Genomic DNA, 22913 nt, shown 5'->3' on the forward strand with positions numbered 1-22913 from the left:
CCTTGAATATTTCAAGAAAAAATCGCAAAAATCTGAAAAAATTGGCAAAAATTTCGGAAAAATATTCTGAAAAATTCCAAAAACCCTCGAATATTTTACGAAAAAAATTCTTAAAAAATCCGGAAAATTCCCGCAATTTTCAGAATAATCTTTTTTTTTCGGAAACCGCAGAAAATTCTTTAAAAAAAGCTCAAAATTTCTGAAAAATCTTTTTTAAAAAACCTTGAATATTTCACAAAAAAAATCGCAAAAAATCTGAAAAAATTGGCAAAAAAATCCAAACCAAATTTTTGCAGAAGGAAAAATAATGAAAAAGTGAATTGATATTTTTGGGAATTATTAAAAAACCTGAAAATTTTCCAAAAAACGCTATTTAAAATTGCCGAAAATTTCAGAAATGTTTTTTTGAAAAATTCAAAAACTCGAAAAATTGGCAAAAAAAGGGAAAAAAATTTATAAACTTCTCGAACATTTCTGAAAAGTCTAAAAAAATCCCCAAAAAATTTGAAAAATTGTGAAAATTTCAAAAAAATCTGAAAATTTCCAGAAAATTCACGAAAACAATCTGAAAATTTTTCGACATTTTTAGAATAAACTAGAACCGCCCAAAAATTCGAAAACAATTTTTTAATAATTCTAAATAATCTCAAACCAAACAAAAAAAATCTGAAAAATTTTCGAAATCTTTTTGAAAATTAAAAAAAAAATCCCAAAAATTCTGTAAATTCCCTGAGAAATTTCCGAAATTTTTTTTGTAAAAATTGTCCTGTAAAATTCTCGAAAATTTCTGAAAAATCAAAAAATAAACTTTGAATATTTCACAAAAAAAATTCCCGAAAATTGGCAAAAATTTCTGAAAAATATTCGAAAAAATGCAGTAAAATGCTCGAAAGTTCCAATTATTTCTAAAAATATTTTTGCAGAAGGAATTACAATTTCCTTTTAAAAAAAAGAAACAGAAAAATTCTTTTAAAAATCTGAAAAAAAACGAAAATTTCTGAAAAAAAAATCCAAAAACCCTCGAGTATTTCACGAAAAATATCCCAAAAATTCGAACAAAAATCAGTAAAATTCCCGCAATTTTCAGAATAATCTTTTTTTTCAGAAACTACAGAAAATTCTTTTAAAAAAAGCTCAAAATTTCTGAAAAATCTTTTTTAAAAAACCTTGAATATTTCACAAAAAAAATCGCAAAAAATCTGTAAAAATTGGCTAAAATTTCATTAAAATATTCTGAAAAAATCCATAAAAACCTCGAATATTTTACGAAAAAAAATCCTTAAAATCTGAAAAATTGGAGAACACTTCAAAAAAAAATTCAAAAAATTGGCAAAAAATAGAAATTTTTGTGAAGGAATGGTTTCAACAGGAATTTAAAAATTGTTTTTCAGAGTCTTTTTTTCAAAAATTTCTTTTTTTTTCCTATAGTGAAATATTCAAAGTTTATTTTTTGATTTTTCAGAAATTTTCGAGAATTTTATAGATTTTTTTCTGAAATTTAATATTTTTTCGACAATTTTCTGGGGGTTCTTTTTGAAAAGATTTTACAATTTTTTGCCAACTTTTTGAGTTTTTGGATTTTTTCAGAATTTTTTTTCTGAAATTTCCGGCAATTTTACAGGACAATTTTTACAAAAAAAATTTCGGAAATTTCTCAGGGAATTTACAGAATTTTTGGGATTTTTTTCCAAAATTTATTCTCAATAGAAATTACTAACAAAACCCGAAAATTTGCAATTTTTCTCAAAATTTCAGGGTTCAACGTTCGCCGCTAGAAAAAAACGCGCCAAAAACGATGGTTCACAGTAGCCGCCGCAAGTTCAAGAGCAAGAATAAGGGCCATGAGCCGAGAGAAAATGTTTGGCGTGACGATCGTGATGCTCCAGGCAATCAGGGATATCGTATGGTGGAGAAGGAGAATGAAAAGTATTGGCAATATTATAAGGAGCAGAATGTCTTTCCATTGGAGCAATTTGACGAGTTTCGGGCGGCTCTTCAACGAGATTTGCCTGTTTCTTTCAGATTTCAGGGTTGTCATAAGTTCGTTTTTTTTGAAAATTGATTGGATGGACAAAAAATGTGTGAAAAAATTAATTTTCCACGGATTTTCAGTTAAAATTATGAATTTCAACGTAAAATTCACAAAATTTGGCCTAAAACGCTCCAATTTTGTGATTCTTTTTTTGCTCAAAAACAATTAGAAAAAAATTGATTTCCCACGAATTTTCAGAGAAAGAACTGAAAAATTTTCCAGACATTCTGATTTTTTTCAATTTTTTTGCTAAAAAAGTTCAAAAAATTTTTTACCGACATTGAATTGATGAAAAATTCAATTTTTTGCAAAAAAAAATGGACATTCTCGCTGAAATTTAATTAAAAATTTGAAAATTGACAAAAAATTCTAAATTTCTAAAAAAAATTACCGGAAAATTTGAAAAATTTTTGGAAAATTAACAAAAAAAAAATAAAATTTTTGCAAATTTCGCAGAAACTGCAAAAAATTCTAAATTTTCCCGGAAATTATCAGAAAATTTCAAATATTAGTGAAAAATTTGACGAAAATTATGAAATTATTAACGGAAATTTCGAAATTTTGCAGAAAGCTGATAAAAATTCAGATTTTTGTATAAACTCAACGAAAAATTCCAAATTTTTGCGGAAATTTAATTGAAAATTCAGAAAAAAACATATAAAGAGCAGAATGTCTTTCCATTGGAGCAATTTGCCTGTTTCTTTTAGATTTCAGGGTTGTCATAAGTTCGTTTTTTGAAAATTGATTGGATGGACAAAAAATCTGTGAAAAAATTAATTTTCCACGAATTTTCAGTTAAAATTATGAATTTCAACGTAAAATTCAAAAAATTTGGCCTAAAACGCTCCAATTTTGTGATTCTTTTTTTGCTCAAAAACAATTAGAAAAAAAATTGATTTTCGACGAATTTTTTGGAGGAAAAACTGAATTTTTAAGGTTTTTTAGCTCAAAATTTGGATATTTAAAAACCCAAAATTTGGATATTTTTGATTTAAACAAATTAAAATTCCATCTTTTCCTCTAAACATTTGGGGAAAACTGTAAAAAATCTGATTTTCCAAGGGTTTTAGTAAAAATTTTGCGAATAAACTGTTAGAAAATTCAAAATTTCAGTGGAAAAGTCAACGAAAATTTTAAAAAATTTCACAGAAAACTGTTGGAAAACTTAAAATTTAACGAAAAATCCAAAAACAAGATCTACCAAAAGAAGATCTACGTTTTCAGGATCTGGCACCGTGCCAACTGCGGTTTTCTCGATGAAAAACGTAACAACGATGCTCCGATGTTACGCGTCGCGTGTTGTTAAGCGTTTCTTCTAGAAGAAAATTTCAAAAAATATCTTTCTGAACGCTAAACAACACGCGACGCGTAACATCGGAGCATCGTTGTTACGTTTTTCATCGAGAAAACCGCAGTTGGCACGGTGCCAGATCCTGAAAACGTAGATCTTCTTTTCGTAGATCTCCTTCTCGTAGATCTTGTTTTCGTAGATCTTGTTTTTGAACAGATCTTCAAAACGTGGTGCCTCGAAAAATTAAAAAAATTTTGCAGAAAATTGACGAAAAATTCAAAATTTTAGAGGAAAATCAAAAAAAATCATTGAATTTTTCTGCCGAAATTTAATGAAAAATTCGAAATTTTTGAACACTATTTAACAAAAAATTCAAAAATTTTGCAAAGAAAAATAACGAAAAAATGTTAAAAATTTAGTAGAAAACTGACGAAATATTAACAATGTTTGCTGAAATTAAACTGAAAATTACAAAAATTTGCAGAAAACTAACGAAAAAAAAATGTTTGGTGAAAAATCAACGAGAATTCCAAATTTTTCCAAAAAATTAGCGAAAAATTTTAATATCATGCAGAAAACTGATGAAAAATTGAAAATTTTAGTGGAAAACTGACGGGAAATTCAGTGTTTTTTTGCCGAAATTTAACGAAAAAATTTAACAAAATTCAAAAATTTTGCAAAAAACTGATGGACAATTCAATTTTTTAGTGGTAAATTAACGAAAAAGTTTGAAAAATCTTGCAGAAAACTGACCAAATATAAAAAATTTTCGCTGAAATTTAATAAAAAATTTAAAAAATCAAAAGAAAATTGTCGAAAATTCAAAATGGTTCCTAAAAATTAACGAAAAATTCAATTTTTTCAAAAAAAAATTCTGAAAAAATCCAAAAAATCCTGAAAGCTCTGAAAAATAGGCAAAAATTTCATTTAAAAATTCCCCCAAAAAAATCTCAAAAATTCCGAAATTTTTGATGAAATTTTCAACTGAAAATTCAACAAAAAAAAACTTGTTTACAGAGACCGCGAGCAGCTGATCCATGAGATGGAAAATCGATTTTTCGGGAAAATCATGGAAGCCGGAGACACTGCTGTATGTGTTCCAAAAAGTCTTCCATGGTACAAAGAAGCCTATCAAACGCCAATGTCACGTACCGCTGTCCGAAGTCATCCGATCCTTGCACAACTTCACAATTTCCTTGTCACAGAGGCTGAACTCGGAAATTTGTCCCGACAGGAGGCGGTTTCAATGATTCCACCACTTCTTTTGGCTCCAACTTCTGAGCATTTTGTGCTTGATTTGTGTGCGGCTCCGGGAAGCAAGACCACACAACTTTTGGAAATGATTCATGAGAACGAGGAGAATCCGAGTACGAAAATCGCCGAAAAAATTCCAAAAAAAATTAGTGATTTTCAGAATAATCGAAAAAAAATTCTTGAAAATTTCTGAAAATTCGAAAAAAAAAATTTCGAAAAAAAATCAATAAAATTCTCGTAATTTTCATAAAAATCGGAAACCGCATTCCCGAAAATTAAAAAAAAAAGTACAAATCAACGAAATTTTTTCCAAAAAGTTTCAGAAAATCGCAAAAAAATTCATAAAATTTTCGAAAATTTCTGAAAAATTAGTGAAAATTTAAATTTCATTAAAAAAAAATCTTTAAAATTCCAGAAAATTCACGAAGACAATTTTTTAAAAATAATTCTAAACAATCTCACAAGACCAAACAGACCAAACAAAAAAATTAAAAAAAAGAAAATTTTTGAAAAAAATCCTAAAAACTAAAAAACATTTTGTAAATATGCCGAAAAGTTCATTTAAAAAATTCGAAAAAAAAATCCAAAACCCCTCGAATATTTCAGAAAATAATTCGAAAAAAAGCTCAAAAAATTGGCAAAAATATAGGCAAAGTTTCAAAGAAAAAATCAGTAAAATTCTCAAAATATTACACAAAAAAAGTCCCCAAAAACTCAAAAAAAATTGGCACACATTTTCATTAAAAATCCAAAAAAAAAAATCTAAAAACCCTCGAATATTTAACGAAAAATATCCTAAAAATTCGAAAAAATCAGTAAAATCTCTAATTTTCAGAATAATCTTTTTTTCAAAAAACCACAGAAAATTCTCGAGAAAAAGCTGAAAATTTCAAAAAATCAGCCAATTTTTTGCAAAGAAACGGAAAAAATCCAAAAAACTCATGGAAAATTCGAAAATAAAATCTCAAAAATGTTAGAAAAATCTCTACACATTTTTCGAAAATTTCTGAAATTTTTTTTAAAAACTCCCGAGAATTGCAAAAATTCCCAAAAAAAATCTAAAAAATTCCAGAAAACACGAAAAAATTTGAAAATGTTTTGAAATTTTCAGAATAATCTAAAACCGCTGAAAATTCTGAAACTATTTTTTTTTTAATTGAAAAAAAAATAAATTAAGTTTCACAAGACATTTTGAAAATTTTGGAAAAAATCCCAAAAATTCTGTAAATTTCAACTTAAAAATTAGAAAACAAGCTCAGAATATTTTCAAAAAATTCCAGAAATAATCTTATAAATTTTTCGAAAAATGTCTTGTAAAATTGCCAAAAATTTCTGAAAATAATTCTGAAAAATCCCAAAAATTGGCAAAATTTCTGAAAAATCTTTTAAAAAACCTTGAATATTTCACCAAAAATTCCCAAAACTCTACAAATTTGCAAAAATTTCAAAAAAAAAATTCAAAAACCCTCGAATTTGCAAAAATTTCACGAAAAAAAATTCCAAAAAATTCGAAAAAATCAGTAAAATTCCCGCAATTTTCAGAATAATCACTAAACAAAAACCACAGAAAATTCCTTTATAAAAAAAACTCAAACTTTCAAAATTTCTGAAAAATCATTTAAAAAAACCTTGAATATTTCAGAGAAAATATGCCAAAAATTTGAAAAAATCTTGCAATTTTCAGAATAATCTTTTTTTTTTCAAAAAAGAACCACAGAAAGTACCAAAAAAAAAACTGAAAATTTCAAAAAATCACACTGCAACTTTTTTCGAACGAGGGACGAGGCAAAAAGGTTTCTAGGCCATGGCCGAGGGGCCGACAAGTTTCAGCGGCCATTTATACTGCTTTGTTTTCCGCCTGTTTTCTTTCGTTTTTCACAGTTTTTTCCCGTTTTTTCTTATTAAAACTGATGAATAAATACTTTTTGCAGATGCTAAAACAATTTCCAAGTAAAAAAATTATGTATTCAGTGGGCAAGCAGCGGTGAAAGTGGTCAATGCAATATGATGGATTACGGGAATACAAAACCTAAACTTTTTCTTAAACATGATACATATGCTGCTCTGATGCTGAAGCTACCTGATTTTCATAACGAGACCGCTGAAAAAGTTTTGAGGTTTCCAAAATTCAACTTTTTTGGTGGAAAAGTAGAGATTTTCGCACAAAGAGTTGAATTTTGAAAATCTCAAAACTTTTTCAGCGGTCTCGTTATGAAAATCAGGTAATTTCAGCATCTAAGCATCATATGTATCATGTTTCAGAAAAAGTTTAGGTTTTGTATTACCGTAATCCATCATTTTACATTGACCACTTTCACCGCTACTTACAGACTGAATACATATTTTTTTCATCTGGAAATTATTTTAGCATTAGCAAAAAATATTTATTTATCAGTTTTGATAAGAAAACACGGGAAAAATTGGTGAAAAACAAGAGAAAACAATGCAAGTACAAAATGTCGTAAAATGCGGTGTTTTGTGTGCAAACACCGATTTTTCGCATTTTTTCTCGGCCCTCGTTCGAAAAAAGTTGCAGTGAATCAGCCAAAATTTGTTTTTTGCAGAAGGAATGGTGATCGCAAACGACGTCGACATGAAACGCTGCTACATGCTAATCCATCACACACTGAAACGTTTCCGAACAGCCGCGTGTGCTGTAACCTGCGAAGACGCCGCCCGCTTCCCACACATCTCCGACTCGGATGGTGGCCTAATCCAGTTCGATCGTGTCCTCGCCGACGTCATTTGCTCGGGAGACGGCACACTTCGAAAGAATCCAGAAATCTGGAAGAAATGGACTCCACAAGATGGTCTTGGATTACATCGAATGCAGATTGCAATCGCGAGAAAAGGAGCTCAACAACTGAAAGTCGGCGGGCGAATGGTCTATTCGACGTGCTCAATGAATCCGATTGAGGATGAAGCTGTAGTTGCTCAGTTGCTCAGAGATTCAAAAGGATCACTGAAGCTTGTGGATACTTCATCATTGCTCCCAGAGCTTAAACGAGAGACGGGAGTTGTTCAGTGGAAGGTTTTTGATAGAGATATGAAGTTGTACAAGTCGTTGGAGGATATTAGTGAGGAAAAGATGAAAAAAGTGATTGTTAGCTCACTCTTCCCACCGACTGAGCAAGAGGCAAAGGAGATGAACTTGCATTTTACGTTAGTACTTGAAAAATAAAACATAAATTTGAAAATTTGAAAAAAAAAATCTCTGAAAAAATTCTTAAAGGTGGAGTAACGAAATTTGGGAAATGTTTTCAAATGCACGGCGTGTAAATTGGTACCTCTGGCCTAGAAAAAAGCTTGAAAAACAAATGTACGCAATCACGGCCCGAGAAGTGGTACCTGTACGCAATTTGTCTACCGTATACCTGGACGTTTGGGCGCGTGTATCTCAAAAACGGTTGGTCCAGTTTTTTTGTGATGCATATAAAAAATGTCCGAAATTAAATTCTAAATTTTTTGGACCAAAGCTTTTTTCGTTATCACGCGCCCAAACCTGGTCTACACTCAAATTATCAGTAGAGCGCATTTGCATGGATGTACCACTTGCCGGGCCGTGGCAATTATGAAAATGCGCGTGGTGTTTGCGGACTTGACTACCGTAGTCCACATAAATTTTAGCAGTTAATACTTCCCGGTTTCGTTTTACATGATAATATCGTTGAATTTAAGCAAAAAATGCATTAGTTTCACGAAAAAGAATAAAAGAAACCCTAAAATTATATGAAATTCAAATACAAAAAATATGAACTGCGCATTGAACGAAACAAAGCAGTTTGAAGCTGCATTAAGGAACGACGCTTTTAAGTGTAAACTTGTGACGGTGGGTATACATTTTATGTAGTTAAATTGTTAAAAAACCTTCATTTAGTCAATTGGTGAAGTTTCAAAAACTTTTCAAATCTAGTTTTTGAAAAAATTTAAAATTTGTGGCAATTTTACCGATTTTTGTGAATTTCCGAGCTAAAATTGAAAAATTCAATGTGAACTTGTGACGGTGGGTATGATTTTTTTGCACATAATTTGTTTAAAATAGTCTACTGAGTAAACTGGTGAAATTTCAGAAAATTTGTGGATCTAGTTTTTGAAAAAAATTCAAAAATGTGAAAGTTTTGACGCATTTTCCTAATAATTGCCTAATAAATCGAATTTCATCCTTTATTTAAGAAAATAATCGTTTTTATATGTGATTTATTCATTTTAAAAACAATTTTTTTGTATATTTTTGTATTTTTGATCCATTATAATGTCTCATTCATCGATTTTCAATGACATTAAAAATTTAAATTCAAATTTCGCGCGCTTTGCCGCGGCCATGGTCTGGGATTCTCACTTTTCACTTTTCGCTAGGCCAGATGTACCAATTTACACGCCGTGAAATGACTCTAAATTTTCCCCTGATTCCGAATATCTATGTGAAAAAATGTTTTTAAAAATGTTCCCTGATTTTATAGTTGAGCTTAAAATCGCCGAATTTCATTAGTGCACCCTCACAAATGCGCACCGAAATAAATTATCCTTGGTGCACGTTTGCCTCATTTAATTTTCTACATATTTATTTTTACTGTTTCCAGTTTTTCAGCTATTTTCATTTATTTTTGTCGTATCATATCGATTGAATCCGCCACGTGGTGTCAGAGTGTCTCATTTCGGCCTGATCTACGTTGATCTACAAAAAGTGCGGGAGAATTGAGAGACGCAGAGTTCTCAACTGATTTCGGATAATTAAGGACTTGCTGACGTCACATTTTTTAGGGCGAAAAATTCCGCTTTTTTTGTTGTATTTTTGGCCTTAAAAAACGAGAAAAAATTGTTTAAAAAAACTAAAAACTGACTTGTATTTTGAAGAATTCAGAAATGTTATGTTCTCTGAGAAAAACTCAAAAAATTAACGAAAAAGTAATTTTTGTCCGAAAAAACGTTTTTTTTTTTTGAAAAAAATCTGTGCTCGGAAAAAAATTACCAAAGTATGATTTTTTTTTTTTAATTAAAAATTTTAATAAAAAATCAAAAATTCAATTTTTGACAATTAAAGGACGAAAAATGTAATGTTTACAGAAAAATTATACAAAAATCGAAATTTTTTTCTCAAACAAAACCATTTTTCCTCTAAAAACCGAAAAAAAACACCGGAAAAATAAATTCTGAACCAAAACCCTGAAAAATTGCTAATAAAAAACTACACGTAGTTCAGATTTTTTAAATTTTTAATCCTTTTTCGCCAAAACCAAAAAAAATCAGTTTTTGCCTTAGAAACCTTGAACGTGATGTCTAGAATCAATTTTTCGAAAAAAAAGGTTTTTTTAAAAACATTTTTTATTATAAGACAGAAAAAAAGAGAAATTTAGTGGTTTTTTTGTTTGAAAAATATATTCTTTCGTGTCAATTGAACCTTTTATTAGCATTGAAATGATTTTTTTTTCCGTTTTTATTATTTTCAAACACTTTGAATTTTTGTTAGAAAATTAAAGGTTGAGTACCGAAATCTGAAAATATTTCATAATTGACTCCAAACTTTCCCCTGATTCCGAATATCGATGTGAAAAAATTCAAAAAAATTTCCCTGATTTTATATTTGAGCTTCAAATCGCTTGTGCACCCATGAGCTTTTTCAAATGCGTTGAATGAAAAAAATGAATGAAAAGGCGCGCATTTGAAAAAGAAGCTCATGGGTGCACAAGCGATTTGAAGCTAAAATATAAAATCAGGGGGAAATTTTTTTCAATTTTTTCACATCGATATTCGGAATCAGGGGAAAATTTGGAGTCAATTATGAAAAAATTATGAAATATTTTCCCCAGATTTCGGTACTCAACCTTTAATTTTCTAACAAAAATTCAAAGTTTTTGAAAATAATAAAAACGAAAAAAAAAAAAATACATTATTTTTCAGAATGCGCATCACTCCCCACGCCCAGGATACTGGTGGCTTTTTCGTTGCCCTTATTGAGAAAGTCTCTGAGACTTCATTCGATCCAAGTGCAGCCAATGGACCAGCTTGGAAAAAGAAGAAAATGTTCAAAGATGAGCCATTCACGTTTTTGAAATTGGACGATGAGAGATGGAATGATATTCGGTTTGTTTTTTTTAATTTTTTATAAATATATATATTAGGTCTCCAAATAAGTTCCGGGTCAAAAATCATAACTTTGTTCGCTTTGTATCGATTTTTTTGAAACTGTGGGAATTTATATTATCAACCATGATCTTTCATTTTGATATGGTCACAAAAGTTTTTGACCACCCCAAGTGCCCTAACTCGAACCCAATTTTTTCAAGCATTTTTCTGATCTCGCTTCTTTTCAGCTTTGAATTGATGTTTGTGTGCGGATTTTTCTTTGTTTAGAATACATTATTAGAAAACGACAAAAGTTTGGAAAAAAATCCGCCCAAAAAAATTTTTTTTGGTTGGTCGTAAAAAAATGTTCAAAAATTTTTTTTTCGAAAATTCTCCATTTTTTATTCAAAAATGATGTAACCAAGTGTAAACTATTTTTACACATATAAATCATTTGAGTTAAAAATTTGAATCTCAAGAAATATTCAAAAAACTAAAAAATTATCCGAAAAAATTATATTTTCTACTATCATTTTAGTGTATCGAACTAAATTGATATGTTTTGTATGTCTAAAAATAGTTTACACTTGGTTACATCATTTTTGTAGAAAAAATCTAGAATTTTCGACAAAAATTTTTTTGAACATTTTTTGACGACCGACCAAAAAAAAAATTTTTTGGACGGATTTTATTCCAAACTTTTGTCGTTTTCTAATAATGTATTCTAAACAAAGCAAAATCCGCACACAAAGCTCAATTGAAAACTGAAAAGAACCGAGATCTGAAAAATGCCTGAAAAAATTGGCTCCGAGTTAGGCCACTTGGGGTGGTCAAAAACTTTTGTGACAATTGTCAAATGAAAGATCATGGATGATAACTTAAATTCCCAAAGTTTCATAAAAATCGATTTGCAGCGAACAAAGTTATGATTTTTGACCCGGAACTTATTTGGAGACCTAATATATTAGTTCAAAATTGGACTGAAATTGGAATTTTCTATTGTAAACTAACAGAAAAATTATGAAAATTGAATGGTTCGGCTACTGACAAAGTCGGTAAATTGCCGTTTCTTCAATTTTCAGCCAATTCGGCAAACCGGCAATTTGTCGATTTGCCAAATTTGCCGGCAAACGGCAAATTTGGCAATTCGACAAAAATGGAAATTTTCGGCAAGCGGCAAAGTCTGCCGTTTTTTTTAACTGCAGTTTTTCAAAATTTCGGCAAAACTGGAAATTTGCCGAAAATGAAAGATTCCGGCAAATAGACAAATAGGTTTCTCAAAAAAATTTGAAATTGCCCGCCACCAAAATATTTCTCTCAAAATTATAAACTAACAGAAGATAATAATATTAAATAATTTATTTAGGATTTAAAAAAATTGTATTAAAATTTCCGGCAAACGTGTAATTTGCCGAAAATGAAAGATTCCGGCAAATAGGCAAACCGGCAAGTTGCCAGAATTTAAAATTTCCGAAATTTTCGGAACATTTTTTTTTTTGGAAATTTGAGAATTTCAATTTAAAATGGCAAAATTAAACGCATCCTATGAATGATCTTACATCTATTTTGAAATTTTGAAAGTAACTAAGTTCTATTTTTAAAAAAATATGTAGATGAAAATTTTCGGCAAAACCTGAAATTTGCCGGTTTGCCGAAATTTGTCAGCAAAAATTAAATTTCAAATTTTAATCTTTAAACGGCCTATAAGTAACATTTATTTTGAAAAGTCAGTAAATTCTATGCAAAATGTCTAGAAAAAATGAGAGAAAAAAATCCGGCAAACCGGCAATTTGGTGGAATTGACAAAAACTCCGGCAAAAAATAGAGTTTGTCGATTGATTTGCCAAATTTGCCGGGAATTCTATGAAAATATCTTTTTAAAAATGAGAAAAAATATTTCAAAAAGGGCACAGTTTCAAGTGTTTCCGCCATTATTTTTAAAAAAAACCCCCCTTTAAAAACTTCTGGCAAATTGATATCCGGCAAATCGACAATTTGCCGGAATTGAACAATTCCTGCAAATTCGGCATTCCGGCAATTGCCTACCCCGCTGTTTACACATAAATCTGAATTCAAATTAGAGAGAAACTCTTCAAAATATTTCATAATTTTGTGACTTCTTGTTGTCATTCCAGTTAATGACACACCCCGAAATGTCATCAAAACTCATAAGTATTCATTGTGTTCCAATTTTGCTCCGAAAATGGCATTTTATTACTTACTATATGTTCATATATTTTTTGCGCCAGAAATTTTCAAAATTCCACCAAATTGCCGGTTTGCCGGAAATTTTTTCCCATTTTCTCTAGTTATTTTATATAGAATTTACGGAAATTTCAAAATAATTGTTTCTCTAATTTGAATTCAGATTTATGTGTAAATTAAAGCAGCGGTAGGCAATTTTCGAAATGCCGAATTTGCAGGAATTGTTCAATTCCGGCAAATTGCCGATTTGCCGGATATCAATTTGCCAGAAGTTTTTAAAGGGGTTTTTAAAAAAATAATGGCGGAAACACTTGAAACTGTGCCTTTTTGAAATATTTTTTCCCATTTTTGGCCCTTTAACATTAAAAAACATTAAAATTTAAAATGCCCAAAAAAAGTGGCAAACCCACAATTTCCCCAAAAAATTCCGGCAATTGCCCTTTTCCGGCAAGTTGCCCCGGTTTGCCGAAAATTTGCCGAAAATTTGGAAAACGGCAATTCGCCGACTTTGCCCCGTATTGCCGAAAATTTTCAATTTCGGCAGTTGCCGTATTTTGCTGGAAAAAAAATCGTTTGCCCCGTCCCCCCATAATACAGAGTATACGGTAATTAAAATTCTTGGAAAATATAACTTCTTTGGACTTTTCTAAAAAATTTTTGAGAATTTCTCGAAAACCAAATGTTATAAGTGAATTTTTTGGATTCTTGAAAACTGTTTAGTGCATTTGAAAAGGACTTTTGAAAATTTGAAAAATTCCAGTTTCGAAATGTTGATTAATTCTTTTTTTTAAAATTGTATATGCCGAAAAAGTTTTTTTTTTTTAATTAAAAAAAAATTTAGAAGTGAGCTAAAATTGTTGAAAATTAAAGAGTTTTTACCTTACTTCTCCGAATTTTATTTTGAATATTTTTTTGTTGATAAAATCGAAAAATCGACACCCCTGGTATGACGGGAGCACAAAAATGCTAAGAATGTGTATTGAACAACATATATTTGACGCGCGCAAAATATCTCGTAGCGAAAACTACAGTAACCCTTTAAATGACTACTGTAGCGATTGTGTCATTGATTTACGGGATCTCGATTTTTGAAATGAATGATAAAATCATTTATTTATTGATAGAATATTCCAAAAGAAATTCATTCCAAAACTCGAGATCCCGTATGTCATTTAAAGGACAGTAGTCATTTAAAGGATTACTGTAGTTTTCGATTCTTTGAAGAAAAATTCGTTAAAAAAAATTAATTTCCCACAATATTGAAAATTGTTTTTTTGAGCTTCAAATAAAAATTTAGAAGTTTATAAAGTTAGTGAAAAATTGAAAATTCCTGTTTTTTACTTTTTCCTTAAAGTTCAAACTTTTTAGGACAAAAACCTTAAAATATGGAGGTACATATTACAGCACCACAAAACTCAGAAAATGCGTATTGCACAACATATTTGACGCGCAAAATTATTAATATCTCGTAGCGAAAACTACAGTAATTTTTTGAATGACTACAAAATCTACACAGTAGACATTTAGACTCTAAATGCCTACTGTGTAGATTTACGAAAACTACAATAACCCTCTAAATTTTAGAGGGTTATTGTAGTTTTCGCTACGAGATATTTTGCGCGTCAAATGTGTTGTGTAATACGCATTCTCAGAATTTTGTGCACATGTATCAGAAAAAATTCAAAAACAAAAATTTTCGGAAAATTTATGTTAAATCCCTTCTATTTTTCAACAATTTTAGCCCACTTCTTAATTTTTTTAATTTGAAAAAAAACACTTTTTTGACAAATATAATAAAAATATGCATTATTCAACTTTTCGAAAACAAAAAATTTTCGGGGTATCGATTTTTCGATTTTTTTTTCCAGATCAACAAAAAAATTCAAAATAAAATTCGTAAAACTAAGATAAAAACCCTTCAATTTTTTCAAAAATTTTAGCCTCAGAATTTAGTGGTCCCGGTGTAAATCGAAAAAACGAAAATTTTCGTTTATTCGATTCTCTGGAAAATCGAAAAATCGAAAAAAAAAAAATTCAGAATATTAACCATAAAGTATGATTTTTTAAATCTAATTTTCTTTATGTTGATAAGAAAAAACATTAAAATTTTCTCTAAAAAGAAGAATAATGGCCAAAATATTAAGATAATTTTTGAAAAATCGAAAAAACGAAATTTTTCGATTTTTCGATTTTCAAAAATTGAAAAAAACCGACAACCTTGGTACCGTAATAACATAATTTCACTTCAACTTTTTCCTCACGAGGGACGAGGAAAAGTGGTTTCTAGGCCATGGCCGAGGGGCCGACAAGTTTCAGCGGCCATTTATCTTGCTTTGTTTTCCGCCTGTTTTCTTTCGTTTTTCACAGCTTTTTCCCGTTTTTTCTTATTAAAACTGATAAATAAATACTTTTTGTAGATGCTAAAACAATTTCCAAGTAAAAAAATTATGTATTCAGTGGGCAAGCAGCGGTGAAAGTGGTCAATGCAATATGATGGATTACGGGAATAAAAAACCTAAACTTTTTCTGAAACATGATACATATGCTGCTTAAATGCTGAAACTACCTGATTTTCATAACGAGACCGCTGAAAAAGTTTTGAGGTTTCCAAAATTCAACTTTTTTGGTGAAAAGGTCGAGATTTTCGCACAAAAAGTTTAATTTTGAAAATCTCAAAACTTTTTCAGCGGTCTCGTTATGAAAATCAGGTAATTTCAGCATCTAAGCATCCTATATATCATGTTTCAGAAAAAGTTTAGGTTTTGAATTCCCGTAATCCATCATATTGCATTGACCAGTTTCACCGCTGCTTGCCCACTGAATACATAATTTTTTTACTTGGAAATTGTTTTAGCATCTGCAAAAAGTATTTATTTATCAGTTTTAATAAGAAAAAACGGGAAAAAGCTGTGAAAAACGAAAGAAAACAGGCGGAAAACAAAGCAAGATAAATGGCCGCTGAAACTTGTCGGCTCCTCGGCCATGGCCTAGAAACCACTTTTCCTCGTCCCTCGCGAGGAAAAAGTTGCAGCGAATTTTCCATTTTTAAACCCTATAATTCCAAATACTTGCAGTAATCACTACGGAGTCGATGAATCATTCCTGTACCAAAACCTATTCAGTCGCCGCCTCGAATCAAACGATGCGAACAGTCGTCAACTGTTCTATGCAAATGACGCCGTGAAGAATTTCGTGAAGGAGAACATGTCGAAAGTATCAATTCAGAATGCCGGAATGAAAATGTTCAGTAGAACCGAGGGAAAAGTGGAGAATACACGATTCCGTCTATCACAAGAAGGAATTCGTTATTTGTTTAAATTTATGCAAAAGCAAAAAGTCAAGATTGGCACGGAGGACATGCTTTTCATGCTGAAATCCGACGAAAATCTGGTTCCGCTGGAGAAGTTGGAGTGTAAAGGAGATGTTCGGAAACAACAGAATGGTACTGTTGTCGTTTATTGTGATGACGATGAACCTGTCTGTACTTGGGTCAGTTTTCATGCATTTTTATCGATTTTCAGAGGGAAATATATGGGAAAAAATTGTGAAATTCAAGAGAAAAATATGAAAATTGGTTTCATAATAGAGTTTTTCAACATTTTACTATGTAATATATAGGGTTTTACGGCAAACGATTTTTACCGAAAATCGGCAAATCGGCAAATTTTCAATATGTAAGAAAAATGGCAATTTCTGAAAATTTGTAATTTTGTCCTTTTTTTTTGGAAATTTCAGAATTTCATTTTTAATCGGCAAAAAATTTTACAGTTTTAACTGTTTCCGTTTTATAAAAAACCCCTCTAAACACTTCCGCCAATTTGCCGAAAATGAAAGATTCCGGCAAATCGGTAAACCGGTGAATTGCCAGAAATAAATATTACCGGCAATTTGCATAAAATGAAAGATTTCGGGAAACCGGTAAATTGCCAGAAATTTAAATTTCCGGCAAATCAGCAAGTTGCCTATAAAGAAAGTTTCCGGCAAAGCGGCAATTTGCCGAAAATAAAAGATTCTGGCAAACAGGCAATTTGCCGAAAATGAAAGATTCCGGCAAATCGGCAATCCGACAATTTTCCGAGAAATAAACATTCCGGCAAATTGCCGAAAATGAAAGATTCCGGCAAATCGGCAAACCGGCAATTTGCCAGCAATTAGAATTTGCCGAATTTGTCGACAAATTTTTTTTAACAAAAAAAAAATTGCTGACGTTGAAGCAAAATTTAATGTTTTTTACTGTTGAAAATAAGGAAAATTTTTTTTTCGAATTTTTAGCTATGAAAAAATGAAAAAAATTATCTAAAAAAATCAATTTTCAACAATTTTTCAGGTCGGCTATCACACAATTGCACCATACATCTCAAAAGAGGAACGACTTCATTTATTGAGAATGATGGGAGTGGATTGTGCTGAAATTGAGCTTTTGATGAAGAGCAAACGAAAGGAGAAGGTGAGCAAAAGCGATGAATTTCGAAAAATATTATCAAAAAATTGGGAAAATCTAAAAAATTTAAAAAAAAATGCTAAAAATTTGAGTTTTTCGACTGAAAATTTCAGCATTTTCGAACAATTTTCAAATTTTTCCAAAAAAAAAAAAAATTTTTTTTGAGAATTTTACTATAAAACTTTTAAAAATTATTTTTAAATTATTTTTATAGTTATTTTTTTGACTTCCCGCCCAAAAAAAGACGTAATTTGGTCATTTTTGAGCTTTTTCGCCTTTTTTTTCGCTGAAAAATATCTAAAAAATTTTTAATTTCATTTTAAAAAATTCTGTGTAGAAAAATTAATAATTTGAACATTGAAAAAAAAACGTAATTTTAAAAATTTAACTCAACTTTTTTGGAAGTTGTCTTTTTTTTTGCACATGAAAATAGTCAAAATTTAGAAAAAAAATTAACAATTTTCTTTTTTTTTCAATCGGCAAACCGGCAAATTGCCGAAAATTAAGGATTCCAGCAAATCGGCAAATTGCCAAAATTTAAAATTTCTGCAAATTGCCAGAATTTTAAATTTCCGGCAAATCGACAAATTGCGAGAAATTAGAATTTTCGGCAAATCAGCAAACTGGCAAATTGCCAGAAATTAGAATTTTCGGCAAATCGGCAAGCCGGCAAATTGCCAGAAATTAGAATTTTCGGCAAATCAACAAACTGACAAATTGCCAGAAATTAAAATCTCCGGCAAATCGGCAAATTGCCAGAAATTAAAATTTTCGGCAAATCAACAAACCGGCAAATTGCCAGAAATTAGAATTTCCGGCAAATCAGCAAACTGACAAATTGCCAGAAATTAAAATCTCCGGCAAATCGGCAAATTGCCAGAAATTAGAATTTTCGGCAAATCAGCAAACCGGCAAATTGCCAGAAATTAGAATTTTCGGCAAATCGGCAAGCCGGCAAATTTCCAGAAATTAGAATTTTCGGCAAATCGGCAAGCCGGCAAATTTCCAGAAATTAGAATTTTCGGCAAATCAACAAACTGACAAATTGCCAGAAATTAAAATCTCCGGCAAATCAGCAAATTGCCAGAAATTAAAATCTCCGGCAAATCGGCAAGTTGCCAGAAATTAAAATTTCCGGCAAACCGAAAAATTGCCAGAAATTAAAATTTCCGGCAAATCAGCAAATTGCCAGATAGTAGAATTTCCGGCAAATCAGCAAACCGGCAAATTGCCAGAAATTAGAATTTCCGGCAAATCGGCAAGCCGGCAAATTGCCAGAAATTAGAATTTCCGGCAAATCAGCAAACCGGCAAATTGCCAGAAATTAGAATTTCCGGCAAATCAGCAAACCGGCAAATTGCCAGAAATTAGAATTTTCGGCAAATCGGCAAGCCGGCAAATTGCCAGAAATTAGAATTTTCGGCAAATCAACAAACTGACAAATTGCCAGAAATTAAAATCTCCGGCAAATCAGCAAATTGCCAGAAATTAGAATTTTCGGCAAATCAGCAAACCGGCAAATTGCCAGAAATTAGAATTTCCGGCAAATCAGCAAACTGACAAATTGCCAGAAATTAAAATCTCCGGCAAATCGGCAAATTGCCAGAAATTAGAATTTTCGGCAAATCAGCAAACCGGCAAATTGCCAGAAATTAGAATTTTCGGCAAATCGGCAAGCCGGCAAATTTCCAGAAATTAGAATTTTCGGCAAATCGGCAAGCCGGCAAATTTCCAGAAATTAGAATTTTCGGCAAATCAACAAACTGACAAATTGCCAGAAATTAAAATCTCCGGCAAATTGGCAAATTGCCAGAAATTAAAATTTCCGGCAAATCGGCAAACCGCCAGATTGCCAGAAATCAAATTTTCTGCAAATTGCCAGAATTTTAATTTTCCGGCAAATCGGCAAATTGCGAGAAATTAGAATTTCCGGCAAATCAGCAAACTGGCAAATTGCCAGAAATTAGAATTTTCGGCAAATCAGCAAACCGGCGAATTGCCAGAAATTAGAATTTCCGGAAAATTGTTATTTTTAGAAAAATAGGATAATTTGAAAATTGAAGAAAAAAAACTAATAAAAAAGTTTAACTAAATTTTTTTGGAAGTTTTCACAAATTGTTAGTAATTTCATGAGAAATAAGTTAAATTTTTGTCCAAAAAATCAATTTTTCAGGCCGCCCAAGACCGTGAAGCCGCGTGGGCTCGCAAGGAAGAAGCCGCAAAGGCTGCGGAGCCGTCCAGCAGCTCAACTGATGCTCCAGAATCTGCTGAAACTCTGGAAATTCCAGAAGAAAATGTTCAAGAAATGACTGAATAATTTGTTTTTTTTTTGTTATCTCTTTTTTCTCCTTTAATTTATCTCCATTTATCCCCTACACAGTTATAAATTCTGCTACGTGGCCGTGTGGAAAAAACTCGGCCACCGATTTTTTTTTGTTCCCTCACGTGGTGCCAAAGTGTTTCATTTCTGTTTGATCTACAAAAAATGCGGGAATTTTTCCCCAAAAAACTGTGACGTCAGCACGTTTTTAATCGTGCAAAATCAGTTGAGAACTCTGCGTCTCAACTCCCGCATTTTTTGTAGATCTAGGTAGATCAAACCGAAATGAGACATTCTGTCACAACGTGTTCCCTTTATTGTTGTTGCAGTTGTTATTTGATTTTTTTTTTTGAAAAAATTTGAATTTTTTTTTCAGATTTTTTCCTCTGATACTGCTTCAAAAACTAAAGTTGTTGAGATCACACTATGATATTTTCTAGATTGTTTTTTTAAAATTTAATTGTTAAAAAAATCAGATTTCAGAAAATGCGAGCTGAGCTGCTCGGATGTGGACACACGGGCGAGGGACAGCTCGGCGTTCGGCTCTCCGAGTCGACGATTCAAGTTCCCGAGAGAATTAGTACGGAGCTATTTTTGTTGCAGAAATTAGAAAACAGAAAAAAAAATTAATTCCGAAATTAAATTTTAAAAATTAAAAAATTTCGGATGAAAAAAAAACAATTGGAAGATTTTTGTAAATCTTTCACAAAACTTTAAAAAAAACTTTTTTAAAGAAATAATGGCAAACCGACATTTTGCCGGAAATGGAAGATTCCGGCAAACCGGCAAAAAGCCAGAAATTAAAATTTTCTGCATATCGACAATTTGCCTAAAATGAAAATTTCCGGCAAATCGGCAATATGCCTAAAATGAAAATTTCCGGCAAATCGGCAATTTGCCTAAAATGAAAGGTTCCGGAAATCGGCAATTTTCCTAAAATGAAAGGTTCCGGCAAATCGGCAATTTTCCTAAAATGAAAGATTCCGGCAAATCGGCAAGTTGTCAAAAATGATAGATTCCGGCAAATCGGCAAAAAGCCAGAAATTAAAATTTTCTGCAAATCCACAATTTGCCTAAAATTAAAATTTCCGGAAATCGGCAATTTGCCGAAAATGAGAGATTCCGGCAAATCGGCAATTTGTCAAAAATGATAGATTCCGGCAAATCGGCAAAAAGCCAGAAATTAAAATTTCCGGCAAATCGGCAATTTGCCGAAAATGATAGATTCCGGCAAACCGGCAAAAAGCCAGAACTTAAAATTTCCGGAAATCGGCAATTTGCCGAAAATGAGAGATTCCGGCAAATCGGCAATTTTTCAAAAATGATAGATTCCGGCAAATCGGCAAAAAGCCAGAAATTAAAATTTCCGGCAAATCGGCAATTTGCCTAAAATGAAAATTTCCAGCAAATCGGCAATTTGCCTAACGAAAAAAAATTGATTACTTTGGAGCAAAATTGTATGCATCTTTAAAAAACTCTTTTTTTTTGAATATTTGTTTAAAAACTGTGTGAAAATAGTTTAAAATCGTCTCGGAATTTTCTCTGAAAATTGTTCAAAATTTCAGTTGGCGCTCCAAATGATATGGATGGAACCGCAGTGACGTCAGTCACGTGTGGTGAACAACATACAGTATTCCTGACAAAAGATGGCAAAATGTGGAGTGTTGGTAGTAATATGGATGGACAATTGGGACGAGGCAGTCGGACTGAGGGTTCTTTTTCGATTTATCCGGTTTCTTGGACAAGCAGTGCGAAAATTATTCAGGTAACTTTGAGTTTTTTTTTTGGCGAAAATCCATTAGAAAATGATTTTACCATATTTTTTCGCTAAATAACATTTGAAAAATAAAAAATTTTTCGTTTTTCCCTAGTTTTTGGCGAGAAAATCCCGTAGATCTCATTTTTGTAAACTCTTTTTCCGTGGAATCCCCTTTTCTTAGATTTCCATCTCGCAGATCCTCTTCCCATAGTTCCCATTTGCGTAAATTCTCTTCTCGTAGATCCCCGTTTCGTAGATCTCCGTCTTGTTGATCCCCTTCTCGTAGAATAGCAAATTTCTAGATCCTCTTCTCCCAGATACTCTTTTGGTAGATTCACTTCTCGTAAATCTCCTTCTCATAGAATTAATTTTGGTTCCCGTTTCGTAGATCTCTGTTTCGTGCAAGCTCCCTTCTCGAAGATTCCTTTGCCGTAGATCTTCTTTTCGTAGATCACCCTTCTCGCAGCTCTCTTTTTTGTAAATTCTCTTTTCATAGATCTGCCTTCCATAGACTTCCCTTCTCGGAGATCTCCTTTACGCAGAACGACGTTTTGTAGATCCTTTTCCATAGATTCTCCTCTCGTAGAATGGCTAATTCCTAGATCCTCTTCTCCCAGATCCCTTTTTTTGTAGATTCTCTTCTCGTAGATCTCCGTTTCGTAGATGCTCTTTTTTGTACATATATTTTCCATAGATCCCTTTTTGCCTTTAATGTAGATTTTTTCCATAATTACCCTCTCCGTAGATCTCCTTCTCGTAGATCCCATTTCCGTAGAATTCCCCCTTTCGTAGATCCCATTTTCAAAGATAGCCTTTCCGTATAATCTCCCTTTCGTAGATTCGATTTTCGAAAATAATAATCTCGCAGATCCCCTTCTCATAGATCCCCATCTGGTTGATCACCTTCTCGTAGATGCTTTTTTCATAAATTCCCTTACTTCAGATCCATTTTCCGTGGATCTCCTTTTCGCAGAGCCAATTTCCATAGATCGCCTTCTCGTAGAAATTCCATTTTTCAGATCTCTGCTGGCCGTTCTCACACAGTCTCCGTAACCGACGATGGGCGTGTCTTCGCTTGGGGCTCCAATGAGCACGGACAACTCGGAATGGAGAGTAAATTCACGTGGCAGGGAACACCACGACGTGTTCAAGAGATTAATGATATTGTACAAGTGGCGTCTGGATCCAATCATTGTATTGCGTTGGATGAAGGTAGAAATTTGGAAATTTGTGAAAAAATTCAAATTTTTGCTGGAAAAGTCCAAAAAGTATCTCAAAAACCTGAAAAATTGAAAAATTTAGTAAGGGGATATGGTCGGGGTACTGTAGTAGTACTGTAGGGGTACTGTAGGAGTACGGTAGGATTACTGTAGTTTAGGGAAATTTGACTTTTTCTCTTTTGAATGGATATTGGTTTGGGGTTAGTGGGGGGGATATGGTCGGGGTACTGTAGTAGTACTGTAGGGGTACTGTAGGAGTACTGTAGTAGTACTGTAGGATTACTGTAGTTTAGGAAAAATAAACTTTTCGTCTTTTGAAGGAATATTT

General features: G+C 31.8%; 2 protein-coding genes across 5 annotated transcripts in view; both read left to right on the plus strand.

Moving 5' to 3' along the window:
* Positions 1-1755: 1755 nt before the first annotated feature.
* nsun-2 lies at positions 1756-19974 on the plus strand (the record flags this gene model as incomplete). Of its 4 annotated transcripts, NM_058429.7 has the most annotated exons (7): positions 1756-2040; positions 4341-4690; positions 7142-7739; positions 10476-10658; positions 15920-16334; positions 17173-17292; positions 19460-19974. In NM_058429.7, 7 exons carry the CDS (start codon positions 1796-1798, stop codon positions 19601-19603), a joined length of 2055 nt encoding a protein of 684 aa, NP_490830.3. The 4 variants fall into 4 exon arrangements, with proteins under 4 accessions (NP_490830.3, NP_001293222.1, NP_001293223.1 ...); NM_001306293.3 differs by lacking the exons at positions 1756-2040; positions 4341-4690 and having other exon boundaries at positions 7147-7739; positions 19460-19603; NM_001306294.4 differs by lacking the exons at positions 1756-2040; positions 4341-4690; positions 7142-7739 and having other exon boundaries at positions 10477-10658; positions 19460-19945.
* Positions 19975-20082: 108 nt separating this feature from the next.
* Positions 20083-22913, plus strand: part of herc-1 — a gene marked incomplete at both ends in the record, with an annotated part of 43235 nt that continues 40404 nt past the window's right edge. Inside the window, 3 exons of the mRNA NM_058433.6 lie at positions 20083-20186; positions 21172-21371; positions 22385-22577. Of these exons, the coding sequence (NP_490834.1) occupies positions 20093-20186; positions 21172-21371; positions 22385-22577 (487 nt within the window). The remainder of the gene's footprint in view (positions 20187-21171; positions 21372-22384; positions 22578-22913) is intronic.

Source organism: Caenorhabditis elegans, chromosome I (assembly GCF_000002985.6).
Source record: "Caenorhabditis elegans chromosome I".
Lineage (NCBI taxonomy): Eukaryota > Metazoa > Nematoda > Chromadorea > Rhabditida > Rhabditidae > Caenorhabditis > Caenorhabditis elegans.